Raw genomic sequence first — 14,659 nt, forward strand, 5'->3', positions numbered from 1 at the left:
TTTTTTTTTTGTCTTTCTATAGTTGGTTAGAGAGCATAATTTTACTACTCAATTTTTAAAATGATTATAGATCTGTTCAGATTTTCTGTTTTTTTAAATCAATTTTGGTAACATATTTCCCTAGAAAATGGTCTATTTTACTTATTTTCATATTTATTAAAATAAATGTATCACTCTTATTTTTTCTAATTTTCTATCAAATAGGCAAATAGGAAATGAATTATGGAATATATTGAGTAATATGAATATCTTTTATAATTAATTTCTTATTTTTGTTCATCCTTTATTCATCTGTGCATATATGCAAAAATGTATATACATGTATTGATCCTGTCATAGATCTATCCATGTTTTATTAGTCATTCAAACGAATGGCTTTTGACTTTCTTGAAAATCTCTTTTTCCTGCTTTATCAGTTTCTGTAGTTATTTTATTCTACCTAATTTATTGGAGTTATTTTTTTATTTCCTGAATTCTTGCATTTATATCTTATTTTATTATTTTTTTAAAAAGTATTTTCTCCTTTTCATCTACCAAAAATATACAGAAAAGAAAAAAGACATTAATTTGTCAGTATGCTGTATTTTTTCTTCATATAGATGGAAAAGTTTTTAGAGCTGAGTATAGCTATATAAATTAATCCAGATGAGATTAAAATTATGATTTGAGGGTAACAATAAATTAAAAGTTGCATTTGTACAGTTCTTTATTCTTTCCAAATTTCCATACTCATTTCCATATTTTTTATAACAGATGGATTGAAATATAATTTATATACCATAAAATTCATTCTTTTAGAGTGCACAATTCAGTACTTGGTAGTATATTCACACAGTAGTGCAACCATTACCACTATCTAATTTAGAATAAAATATTCTAAATATTTTAACCCCTTCTTTAAACAGACCCCATATATATTTCAAATCACTCTCCACCAAACCCTACTTCACCCCTGGCAACTTCTAAATCTATTTTCTGTCTCTAGAGACTTGCCTAGTCTGGGCATTTCATAACAATGGAATATTATACCACATGGTCTTTTGTGCCTGGCTTCCTTCACGTGGCATAATGTTCTCAAGGTTCATTCATGTTTTACCATACATCAGTATTTATTTTTATTGCTGGATAATATATTTATGGTATTGATATGCCATTTTGTTTATCCATTCATCAGTTGAGCATTTGGATTGTTTTTATTCTTTGATTATATAAATAATGCATTGAATATTCAAAGTTTTTGTGTGGACATGCATTTTCATTTCCCCTGTGGTTAGAACTAAGAGTGGAATTCCTAGGTCATATGGTAGGTCAATGTTTACATTTTGAGGAACTACCAAAGTGTTTTCCAAAGTGGCTGCGTCATTTTAAAACACTGTCAGCAGAGCGTGAGGTCTCCAATTTCTACACAATTTTGCCATCAGTTGATATTGTCCATCTTTTTGTTATAGTCATTATTCTAGGAGGTGTGGAGTGGTATTTTGCTGTTCTTGATTTGTGTTTCCCTGATGACTAATGACATTAAGCATCTTTTTATGTGCCTTTTTGTCCTTTTTATAGGCTTTTGAGTGAAATGTCTATTCAGAGTCTTTGCCTAATCTAAGGTCACTAAGTGTCCTTCTCTTAGGTATATAATTTTAGATCTTATATTTAGGTCTATGATACATTTTAATTTTTATAAATGGTGTGAGGTTCCAGCTTCATTTTTTGGAATGTGGAAATCCAGTTCCCCCAGCACGTTTTCTTAAAAGGGCCATTCTTCCATTGAACAATTCTCTGGAGATTGGGCTTTTGGAGGAGCTTCAAACCCATCTGTCCCCTCTGGGGACTTCAGGACTGTTTGTTTTTAAATCTACTATGAAACTAAGGAAAGGGGAAGGGGACTGGCACATGTTAAAACACCACATAGTTTGCAATTCCTACAGATACTCAGCAGTTTTTCTTTGCTTTTCATTTTTTAATGTTTATCTATTAAAGAGACAGAGAAAAGTGACAGAGAAAGAGACAGAGCATGAGTGGGTGAGGGGCAGAGAGAGAGGGGACACAGAATCCAAGGCAGGCTCCAGGATATGAGTGGTCATCACAGAGCCTGAAGTGAGACTTAAACTCAGGAACCATGAGATCATGACCGGAGCAAAACTGGATGCCTAACTGACTGAGCCACCCAGGTGCCCCAGGAGTTTTTCTTAAATAAACACTCATTGGATTGTTTGTAGACTTCTGTTAATTTCTAGATTTCAGAAAAAAAATGATTTTGACCATTTTTTCACTGTTTTTCACTGTTTTTATAAAGGAGGGGATTTGGGGATTCTTACCTTACCATTCAGGAACTGATTTTCTATTTCATTAATTTTCATTGTTCATGCTTTTCAATCTATATTTATTGCCATAGTGTCTCTCTTTATTTCAGAATTCTTTATTGAGGTCCTGTTGGCTAAGAAATTGTTTAGCAATTATTTTTGGTGTTAAGACATATGAAGAGCTTAGCAGTCTTTATAATTGCTTTTTAATTTAATTCCACTGCGTTCAGAGTAGGTGTCCATTATTAGGTTGTTTGCTATCTCTTGAGACTTACTTTGTAGACTAGTCTATGGTCATTTTGTTACATATTCTATGTGTGCTTAAAGGAAAATATTCTTCTGGTTGGTTGAGCTTTTTGTTTAGTTTGTTGTTTTAATCATCTTTGTTATTGTTTTTCTACCAGTTTTTGTGTAGGAGTTGTGGTTAAATACATCATAATATGATTATGAATTCATCAATTTCTCCATTTAATTGTCAGATTTTGCTTTATATGTATTTTAGCCTATATTATTCAGGCAGACACCATCTTAAGAGTTTTATTTTATCTGTTACTTTTCTCACCTTATAATAGAGAACTTTTATTTCTACAAAAGCTATTTTCTTAAAGTCTACTTTGGTTAATATTAATATTGCTTCATTAATAATATACTTAATAATTCAAGACTTAATATTAATATTGCTTCATTAATAATACAATTAATAATTCAGGACTCTTTATACATGAAACTTTAGATCATGTATCACCAAAAGTAGTATTTTATTTTAAAAATCAAGACAACAAGTGGCTCCTGGGTGGCTCACTTGGTTAAGCGTCTGATTCTTTGACTCAGGCCATGCTCTCATGGTTTGTGAGTTCAAGCCCCATGTCAGGTTCTGTACTGATGCATGGAGCCTGCTTGGGATTCTCTCTCTACTTCTGTCTCTGCTCTCCCCTGCTTATGTGCTTTACTGCTTTTCTTTATTTGTAGTAGACAAAATAGTAGATTCCAGGTCTTCTGTTGTAGAATTCCTTCTACATTCAGTTTTAACAAAAAGTCAGTAATTTTTGGTTCTGGAGAAAGTATTTTTTCAAATAGAGCATAAAAATAAGAGCAGTAAGTGATCTCTTAAATAGTGCTATAGTGGAAATATCAGTTCTCCTGAAGGGAGAAAAAAACACATTTTACAGAATTTGTCATACTGAAATACCTTGCTCAATGTATATGTCATGGCCAAACAATTTTCATTCTATTTCTGAGTGTTTCTAAAAAGCAGGAAATGATAATTCCTTCTATGACCGGCTTGAATTTTTATTCTTAAAAATCTTAGTAGAAGACATATGTAAGTGCTATCAATTTATATGAAAACAGAATAAAGTGAAAGTTTTCTCCTCATTTCTGAACCCCAGTCTCCAGTTCCCATGGCAGAGTTAACAGCATTCCCTCATTAGTAAGCAAGATATATTCTATGCTGTGCCTTCATATAGGTCTAGAAAAATATTTTTATAATTTAAATTGTAGCATCGATTTTGCATTGTTTATATCTCTCTGTTTTCAACTTACAAAATATTTGGAATTATTCAATATCTGTCCTTCTATATCAATCACATTAATCTATGTGGCCCCATTAATTATAGTATATGTCTATATCATAAATTATTTCACTACCTATCTATTGGTAAACATTTCTGTTGTTTCTGATCTTTTGCTACTACAAATAATATTGGAGAGCATTTCCATAGTCACCTGCCATTTTAAATAGGTAAAACTATATCTTTAGAGTGATTCCTTACAGATGGACTTAGTTGGTCAAGGTGCATATGGGTATACATACATATATACATATATATATACACACACACATATATCTTGTGATGGCTATTGCCTAGTGGCTCTCTGTATAGGTTAGGATAATTTATACTTCCATTATCAATACGTCAGAGTGACTTTTGCCTACACTTTAATCAATATAGAGTCTTAGCCAACATTTTAAAGCTTTAAAATCCATTTATCATTTTATGAGAAAAATTGGGCACTTTAAAAATTAAAAGTTCACATTTTTCATTCTTTTAATTATCTGTTTAATACATTTTGCCTCTTATTTATTTGACTATTTTCTCTTGTCATTTTATAAGAGCTCATATATCTTAAAGAATTTGGTCATTTATCATAGACATATGTTCATTGAAGTTTATCATTCATCTTTTGACTTTTTTATATTAATTTTGTCCTATAATTTTTTAATGTATATTAAACAAAATTCTTTAGGTCTTCTATGATTTTTGCCAAATGCATGGAGGCCTGTTTCATTCTAGAGTTCTAAAAATAATTATTCTATATTTACTTCCAAGACTTTCATAGTGCCACTTATTATATCAAAATGATTAAGCTATCTAGAAAATATGTCTTGTATTAAATCAGAAAACTTCCAACTTCATTTCTTCTCCAGGTATCTAAAACTACTGTATTTCTCATCTCTAAAGTTAGATATGAGTCTGAACCAAAATATTTTTATTGATATAATAATATATTTTAATATTTGTTGAAGTTAATCACTATTATATATTTACCGTTGAATTTTCCTGGTGAGTCATACTTTTTTAATGTAAAATTTGAAATTACCTAGTATTCTAGTATTATTTTAAATGAAAGGTATTTGTTATTTTTTTCCTTTTTCCAACACAGGAAATTTATAAATTAATTCAGGCAAAAACAAGATCTTAGGGACATTGGTTTTGTTTTTGTTTTTGTTTTGCTTTTGTTTTCTTTTTGTTGTTGTTGTTTCTATCTCATAATACTGTATGCCTTTACATTTGTCCTCTCATTAGTGTTTTAAAATTTCTTCATATGATGGTTGTATATTTCTTAGCAATTCCATTCCTAGATTCCTTATCTTTTATACAATTTTTTATGTTTATTCATTTTTTTGAGAGAGAGAAACAGAGCATGAATAAGGGAGGGACAGAGTGAGAAAGAGCGAGCCAGCAAGCAAGAGAGAGAGAGAGAGAGAGAGAGAGAGAGAGAGATGAAAAATCTGAAGCAGGCTTTAGGCTCTGAGCTGTCAGCACAGAACCTGACATGGGGCTCAAAACCATGAACTGCAAGATCATGACCTGAGCTGAAGTCAGACACTTAACCAATTGAGCCACCCAAGTGCCCCTTCTAATCTTTTTCATTATTGTTGCTAGTGTGCATTTATTTTTTTTTTTCCATTTTGTCTTCTCAGTGGCTATAGAAAGGTTAACAATTTTTCTCTAACAATTGTAACCAAGTCCTCTCCTACCCCTTGCCTCTGGCATCCACTGTTCTGTTTCCATTCTCTATTGTTTCGCCTTTTCCAAAATCTCATAGAAATGGAACCATATTGTGTGTAGACTTTTGAACCTGGCTTCTTTCACTTAATGTATTGCATTCCTCTTTGATCCTTCATTAGACCTTCCTCATGAATCTTTATGGTGCCAATAGGCCCAGAGAAGTTTCTGAGACCAGGGTGTTATTTTCATTCTCTTTTTCCAACAACTGAATATGGAATCTGCCCCTTAGTTATGCTTACCTCCTTTGAGAATTGTGCTCTGCCAATATATATAATGATGCTGTAAGCATCATCTCTCAGAAACTGTCCATACTTTGAATGCATTCAGCAGCCCTTCTTTTAATGCTGAGGTGTTTTGGTAACATGTCTCCCAGTGTTAGTGAAAGTGGAACTTGCATTTCTTGCGGTGTGTGTGTGTGTTTCTTTTTCTGGTGCCATTTTCTAAGGAAGAGGCAGCACATCATTGCTTTACAATTTTGAAACCCCATGTCCTTTAACAGCTATTAAATATAAATGTCTCCAGCAAGTGGCTGCTGCACCTCTAATTTACTACTTGACTAAGGGCAAACCGTAAGCCAAAGGGTGGGGAAGATCTTCAGAGCTGAAATGTCACTAGCTTTAGGGTCAGAGAGAGGGAGACACAGAACCAGAAGCAGGCTCCAGGCTCTGAGCTGTCAGCACAGAGCCCGACGCAGGGCTCAAACTCATAAACTATGAGATCGTGACCTGAGCTGAAGTCGGCCTCTTAACTGACTGAGCCACCCAGTGCCCCAAAATAGTGATTTTAAATATGCTTCAAGGAGAATGAATAGGCTATGGAGATACAAAATAATAAAAATGGCCTTTATTGGGTGCCTGGATAGCCCAGTCCGTTAAGCTTTTGATTCTTGGTTTTCAGCTCAGGTCATGATCTTATGGTTTGTGAGTTTGGGCCCCACATTGGACTCTGTGCTCACAGTGCGGAGCTTTCTGGGGATTCTCCCTCCCTCCCTCCCTCCCTCCCTCCCTCCATCTCTCTCTCTCTCTCTCTCTCTCTCTCTCTCTCTCTCTGCCCTTCTCCTGCATATTCACTCTCTCTAAATAAATAAATGACTTTATTTTTTAATGGCCTTTATTAGGAAATTCATCAGGAAAGATCTCTCTGAGAAATGAAAATTAATAGGAACAGTAAACCTGGTCGCAAAGGACAAAAACCCAGCCCAAACTGAGTGAATAGTTACCTGCATTGGCTTACATATCGAAAGCATGGGAAATATATAGGGAGTATGAAGGAAGGAACATGTCAGGGATAATTGCAACTGTGGACTTGAACATCCTTAGGACACTGTATCTCCCCAGGTCATTGCTGCTTTGTTCTATTTTGTGGCTCTTTTCTCTTTTAGTACAATACCAGGAGTACACTTACACAAACTACAAGGGCATGGACACTGACAATACTAGGCTTAGAGATCTATGACCTTGAAAGAAAAGATACTTTTTACCCTCAGCTTGAAATCTTCTCTATAAGTTTATAAACCCATTAGCCTGATTCAGATCTCACATCCACCTCTTGAGCCATTCACTGTGGAAAGAGATGATTATTATAGCTCATATTCAGAATATGTGCCTAGGCTTAAATTAGGAAAACAAATTATCCTAAAGGAAAGCCCAAGAGAATGGCACTAACATAGAAATGGGGACAAATCTTTGAGGGGTCTCTCCCTCAAATGTGGATTTATCAAGCAAAATTCATGACTAACTCATATTAGTATGCCCACTAGTAATTGGTACAGGACTTGTTACATTTCCAAAATGATAACATACTTTTAGTAAAATTCAGACTGTGGAGAAAGCCATATCTACCGTCTTATGGAGAGTACTCTCTCTATATAAGTGTGTAACTCTCTTACAGAATCCTCTTTCATTGGGTCTCTTTCCTTTATGGATCTGTAGGCATTTGATGGGCTAAGAGTAGCAGAACTAGTTTTAGCCAATTCTTAGCACTTCCTATGTTGATGTTTCTGAGGTTTGGATTGTCAACTGAAGCTCCATTAAATGGAAAATGCCTATTTTGTCTTGGAATTACAACAATTCTTCTACTCATTAATCAGAATCAGGTGGATGAAAATCCAAGGAATAAAAACACATTTATACTTCATTTTAATGAATACTTATAAAGCTAAATTTTTCAAGTTTCTTTTAAATGTTGGATTAAAAGAAATTGCTGCTTTAATAATAGAATTATATTATAAATTATGCTTTTAAATAATTGGATTTGACCTCAGGTATTTTATTCTACTTATGAAAGCATATAAATAGTTTTATAAGTCTATTAAAAATAAATTTATTTTCAGATCCTTTTGAAGCATTCATCATCTTTTCTATTCGCCATGAGATCAGAAGGATTGATCTTCATAAAAGAGACTATAGTCTACTTGTTCCTGGATTGAGAAACACAATAGCACTTGATTTTCACTTCAATCAAAGTTTACTTTATTGGACAGATGTTGTGGAAGACAGGATATACCGGGGCAAGCTTTCTGAAAGTGGAGGTAATTTTTAACTGAAAATTCCAAAACAATATTCTGTAATTAGAAGGGACTTTGATTAATCTTTGTACTTTGGTTCTCTTATCTCCCCCTTATATATGTAAAACCATAGACTTCAAGTAGATGTGTGAAGATATGTTGAGGGAGGGAAATAAATGACAAAACTCTGGGCTATGCATACCATTTTCAATTTGTGAGCTTTTCCATGGACATTTGGTGAGGAAATTTACTTATAAGAAATAACTGCTGCCTTCCACACAATAGTAGATACAGTTTGAGAGTTAAAATGTTTTTATTTTGTTACTCTCTTTCAGCAAATTTTAAACAAATACTGAATTGTTACAAAGACCACTAATATAAACTAAGTGTTTTTTGTCATAATTTGACTTATCTCTTTTGGCTAATCTAGGCTTTTCTTAAGTAGCGAGGCTATTAGATAAATCTATATTATAATCTTTTTGAAAAAGTTGTATCTGTGTAGCATTCCAAACCCTAGGTGTTTCTATCAAAATCTAAAATTCTCCTTAAATCACCTTTACAATTTTGGAAAAATGATAATAACACAATAAAATTATCATATGTGAATTTATGTCCTGTGTCATTGATAGAGACAGATTTCAATTGATGGATTTAGATCCTTGGGCTTAGATCATTGTTAAAAAAAAATTAAAATATCTAACAAAAACACCAGCAATGTCATAAACTCTGAAGACTTATCCTTTAGAAAAAGTGTTTTTTAAATAATTACTTTAATTACAAAATAAATTAAGTGAATAAATAAGAATATTTTGGGACATTACCATATTGCTTATTTTTATTTAGACCTCACTAGTGCCTTCTTCTCTTATTTGTAAACATGTTATATCTTGCAAGTCTTTTAGCCCAGGAAGAAGCAGGGAGCCTGATTTGGGGCTTATCTTTGTTAAGAGTAAGTGCAGTAAAAACTCTTATCTATCCTGCTTCAGAAAAGGGGGGGTGCTGATGAGCTGTAATGCATATTGCCCCAGGGTAGACTTGATCTCTTTGTTCTACCCCTGAAGATCAATGTTGAAACCAAATTGCACTGATATTAACTAGAGCATCATTATTCCCCAAACCCATGTTCTATTTCAAAAGTCAGAAACAAGAAATAACTTTTTGAAACCTAACCATTGTTGTTAGCCTCAGAGTTTTTTAAAAATTCTATTTCACTGTCACTGAAAAGAGTTAAGAAATTAAAATTTTCTGGTAGGAAAGTTCAGTAATTCTAAATTTGGAACATTCTTAGTTTCCTTTGTGCACTGTAACACATTTGTGCTCTATCTTTCAAACTCAATAAAATACTTAAAAACTGTACTGCTCATACATTGGCCTTTTCCTTTGTACTTAACACATTTCTTGAATGGGTACAAAAGTTGGTTTCCCTTTTTTTCCCGCCCCCCGTAGGGGTCAGTGCAATAGAAGTCGTGGTGGAGCATGGCTTGGCCACCCCAGAAGGACTGACGGTCGACTGGATAGCAGGCAACATATACTGGATAGACAGCAATCTGGACCAGATTGAAGTGGCCAAACTAGATGGTTCCCTGAGAACTACACTAATTGCCGGAGCCATGGAACATCCCAGAGCCATTGCTTTGGACCCAAGATATGGGTAAAGAAGTTTGCCTTTCACATATTGAATTTGACGTAAAATATAATCTTTTAAATTAATATTGAATTCAGTTATAGCATAAATTATGAGTTAGAGTACTTATTTTGTGCATGTACATATGTGCATATATCTATATCTATATATATATATAATTATATATACACCAGTTTATTAGTGTAAGTGTGGCTACAAGATTGCTTACATAGGTACTTTTAGAGGATAGAAAAATGTTTTTCCAAGTATTAACATTAGACCCTACTGCAAGGTATTGCAACTCAGTTTTGAAGCAGTAATTGAATGAATTTCTCTTTGCCCTGCCAAAGAGGTGCTGTAGTTGTTTTTAATGGTTGCAGACCACAGGGCCAGTCTCTGGACCAAGCAGTCACAGATGTTAACCACATCACCTTGTATGTGTTTTCTAAATACTTGGAGTCAGTTTAAAAGAAAATTCGTATAAGCTTGAAGGAGTCCAGTAATGAGGCACTGATTATTGGGGTGTTTGAAAGACAAGGCACATGATTCTCGAAAACAAGGCCAAATGTTGAGTAACTCAGGTTTTTGTCGCTAGTGTTCTCCTGTGTGTGCCTCCGTGAGAGAGTGGAAGAGGGAGACCCTGGATTTGGAGCCAGAAAATGAGGATTCCAGTTCCTACTCAGTCACTTATTATCTGGGGAACCTCTCAACTCTATTATCTTCCCTTATACTTCAGTTTTTTCTTTTGTAAATCAGGGATAATATCTTTATCATTTGGTTGTTTTTGAGGAGATGACAAATGTGTGTAAGATAATATATAACTGATATAGATGAGAATGCTATTTATTTATGATTTATTTATTCTTATTTATTATTTATTTAATTATTTATTTCCTTGGTAATTATTTTATAAATCTGAAACTATTTTCAAGGCTAAAGGTTAATAGAGCAAAATTCTTATTTTTGTCTCTCTCTATTTAAGTAAATCAAAGTCCAGGCAGCAGTGAGGAAAGGGAGTCAGCCAGGAGGGAGTTTGATGAAATGTAGGGGAGAGAAAAGGGACTTATGTTAAAGTTAGCTTCCTGGCCATACTTTCTGACTTGTGCTTTAGTTTATGCCCAGGACTCAGCAATCAATAAATTGGGAAATGTGTTCTCCTTTTCCTCAATTCACACACAGAAATTAAAGGGGCAAAGCAGCTTGCCTAGGGCAGGGTTCCAAACTGGCAACCCTCACGGATGCCTTCCCTTTGCCTTCCACAGTGTTTTAAATTTATTTGAATTACTTGCCCAAATGTAAAACATTGAGACATTTTGTATCCAACCCTAGATTTCTGGCTTCTTTTGAAAGAACAGAGAGATCTGGCCAGGAGCAAAGCAGTAGCTATATAGTGTAGCCTAGAGATGGGCTCTCTAATGTTTACAGTTTACATTCTGCCTCTTTCATTCATTGCTTCCTACAATAACAGTTTACCAAGAAGAGGTATGTTATGCTTAATGAGACATTCTTTTTTGAAAACAGACTATACCTGAGATTGCAAGTAAACTGCTGGTCCTGACCCTTTACTTCCCATAAAAGTTCATCATCAACATGGGTTTTACCCTCAATATAACAACTACCAGTGTGAAATTTTCACCTATTAGGCTTATCTAAGTTGTACCAGCATCTTATATACCGGAAAAATTTTCTGTATATGGACAAGTGATACTTGGGAGAAAACTGTAGTTTTAGCAGTAGTTTCCAACATGGTAGGAAAACTATGAGTGCTCCCAAATTACAAATGGCACACAGAGAGAAAACAAAAGAACAAAACAGGTGTATCAAAGTTTTGAAAATAGTCTGACCAAACAAAACAGTAGATCTGGGAATTGAAACTTTCTTTTCTACAGCCTTGAACTGACAATGTTTAGAATAAAATTATTTATCTCACTTAGTTTGGAGAATATCCTGAGAGGAGAAAAATAAAAACACAACACACCACCCACAAATACTATTTAAGTGAAAATGTATCCAGACACTATTCCAATGATAAAAGACCTTCAGAAGTAATATATCCTCTAAGAGTTGAAAATACAGAAAGCTAACCTCTGAGTAGGAAAAACCTGATAATGCTTCTGAGAAAGTTGATGCCTTCCATTACTAAGTGCTACTATTGTTATGCCCAAGTTTGTAATACTGCCCCCCCAAAAAAAGACCAGAGACTACCAGGGAGACCAAGTCATGCCTGCAAAAGCAAAGGGCTTTATTACAGGCTTAAGCTCGGGTCACAGACTCTACCAACCTGCTGGCCACATGGAGGGAGAGCCTGGAACAAAGGCAGGTAGGGCTTTTATGAGTTTGGGAAGGGGAGTTATAGGAAATGATGACACAGGCACAGCGCTCCAATCCCTATCCCCCTATCAATACTGGCAGTTGTGGGAGCCAATCACAACATTTAGATTATTGACCAACCAGAGTGGGCCCAGGACCCTTAGTAGGGCATGATGAGGCCCACCCCTAGGAAGGGCAAAGGTGTCAGCTGGCCTCTCCTGATTGGGCGCCACAGGAATTGTCCCTCCTTGATGTGCACCCTTTCATACAGAGAAGCGGGTGCCTTCCCCTTTAAGTATGGGAAAGGTTGAATCAGACCTGCGTCCTTACACTATGATATTGTAAAACTGATTCAAGTAAATACAGTGGTAATTTTTTGGAAACATGAGTGAAGAAATAGTACTTGTAAAAACAGTTTGGCAGAAATACAATTCATGGGGAGCCTGAGTGGCTCAGTCTTTTGAGAGTCTGACTTTGGCTCAGGTCATGATCTAATAACTTGAGAGTTTGAGTCCCGCATCAGGCTCTGTGCTGACAGCTCAGAGCCTGGAACCTGCTTCAGATTCTGTGTCTCCCTCTCTCTCTGCCCTTCCCCTGTTCATGCTCTGTCTTTGTCTCTCAAAAATGAGTAGACTTTAAAAAAACTTTTTTTCAAATAATTAAAGTTCAGATGGAAGTACTAATTTGCTCAACTCTAGGAAGAAATTGAAAGGTTGGCAAGTTGGAGTATCATGATATATCATTTTTATTGCTAAAAATTATCTCATAATGGATTAATACAATTAAGATCTGAGGTTCACATAAACGCATTTAAAGCCAGGAGTAGCAATTAAATTTTAAAATTCAGTGTAAAATTAAATATTTTAGGTGTGGGATATTTTGGTAAAAATGTAGTTATTTTTAAACTTTGGACATTTCATAAAGTAGGCTAAGAGCATAGTAAAACTACATATGAGCATGTATGCTCATGCGCACACACCTGCACACACACACACACACACACACACACACACTGAACTGTAAAACTAAGCACAAGAAAAGCCACACTGAAAAACAATTTGATTAAAACTTACCTTACTGCCTCAGCGCTATCTATTCAAATAAAACAAAACTTTCTCCCTATTTCACGAATCATTCATGAAATATGTAAAGAAGCTAGGAATCAAAATTGATAGGAGCTCCAAAGGCAATTAAACTGTTTTTGAAAATTTTTATTTTAAGGTAAATCAACTGGATAATATTTTTAGAAGTATGGTTTCTGTAAATACTATTATCTTTCTTACTGCATCATAAGCTCTCTAATGGCAAGCAAAGTTGTTCCATGTCTATGAAATCCTTCACTGCTCTTGGTATGTATAATTATGCTGAGTAAATGCTTGCCAAATAAATTAATGCATGCAAATGCATAGGCTTTTTGTTGACATGTAACTTACAAAACTCCAGGATACACCTTCAAGAGTGAATTAGATAGGGAAAGACAGGTAACAGGTACTGCTATGAACTATGTTTATAATAACAAATGAATTAAAAAGCTTACAGCCAGCCACTTTGGTCCCTCAGCACAGCTGAGGTAAAACAGAAGCAGCGACAACAACAAACAGGTTATAACATTAGCCCAATAAAATGTATTTACATCATGTGAGTTTCCTTCTACTGTGAAGGTCCTTCGTGACCTTTTTCTACAGATGCCAAAAAACAAATGTTTTTAATCAACTACTTTGTTTCCCTGGCGTAAAATCCACAGGCCTTTGTTTTACACCATAAAACATATTTGCCATCATGCCACATTCCTTTAATATTCTGGGTTTTGACCCAATATCCCAAGTGACATGTTATTCCAAGATGGTAAATAGGAGTCTTAGGGAGGAGCCATTTTTCTCTCATTCCATTTTAAAGGAATACACTTATTGCTAAGGTGACCTGAAAGAGTACATGAATCTCCTCTAAACATCAAGCGTAGTATTAGGGAGTAAGAAGCACCAGGGAGTTCAGATTCTACTTCAGTTCTTGAACTTTCATTGCCTTTATACTTATGCACCTGCATGGGTGTCTTCCTGCTCCATTGCTGGTATTTGAATTTCATTTGTCATGATAACTGGTTGCTGCTCTAACTATTGCAATTTGTAAAAGCCGATATAGTAATTATGAAGATTAGTGAAATATCTAAAGAAAATTTTAATTTTATCTGGGACTATTCCTAAATGAAACTAATAAAGACATTGCTTTTTCAAACCTAAAGATTATAGATAAGTAACCTCTCTTTTTGCCAAGATCATTTATTTTCACCTTCTGCAGCTTGACCTGATAGATGATAATGGCCCTTTCAGGCCTGTAATGATACAAGTTGTTCATGGTCCATTGACCCAATTTAATCCTGATACAGACTAACCCGTGAATGCAGGAACGGAGGAATCAGTAGACTGTAGTCTCTATTTTAAAAGCAGTTGTGGCTGAATATTTCCATGCGTCCTATAAGAAGAGATATTCAGTCTTTGTATATTTCAAGAAATAATGCAATCATTGAAATGCTAATACATTTTAACCATAAAAAGAAAGTAATAAGGGGAAATGATTCTTTTAAAATACCACATTGCAAAGTATACAAAAGAGTGCCTGGAATTTTATGAAA

The 14,659-nt window shown here is 34.6% G+C and overlaps 1 protein-coding gene across 1 annotated transcript in view; it reads left to right on the forward strand.

Moving 5' to 3' along the window:
- The window catches only part of LRP1B (LDL receptor related protein 1B), a 1,807,041-nt gene that overhangs the window by 1,173,230 nt on the left and 619,152 nt on the right, over positions 1-14,659 (forward strand). The window contains exons 24-25 of the mRNA XM_029933319.1: positions 7,923-8,120; positions 9,543-9,747. Coding sequence (XP_029789179.1) covers positions 7,923-8,120; positions 9,543-9,747 — 403 coding nt within the window. The remainder of the gene's footprint in view (positions 1-7,922; positions 8,121-9,542; positions 9,748-14,659) is intronic.

Source organism: Suricata suricatta, chromosome 3 (genome assembly GCF_006229205.1).
Source record: "Suricata suricatta isolate VVHF042 chromosome 3, meerkat_22Aug2017_6uvM2_HiC, whole genome shotgun sequence".
NCBI lineage: Eukaryota > Metazoa > Chordata > Mammalia > Carnivora > Herpestidae > Suricata > Suricata suricatta.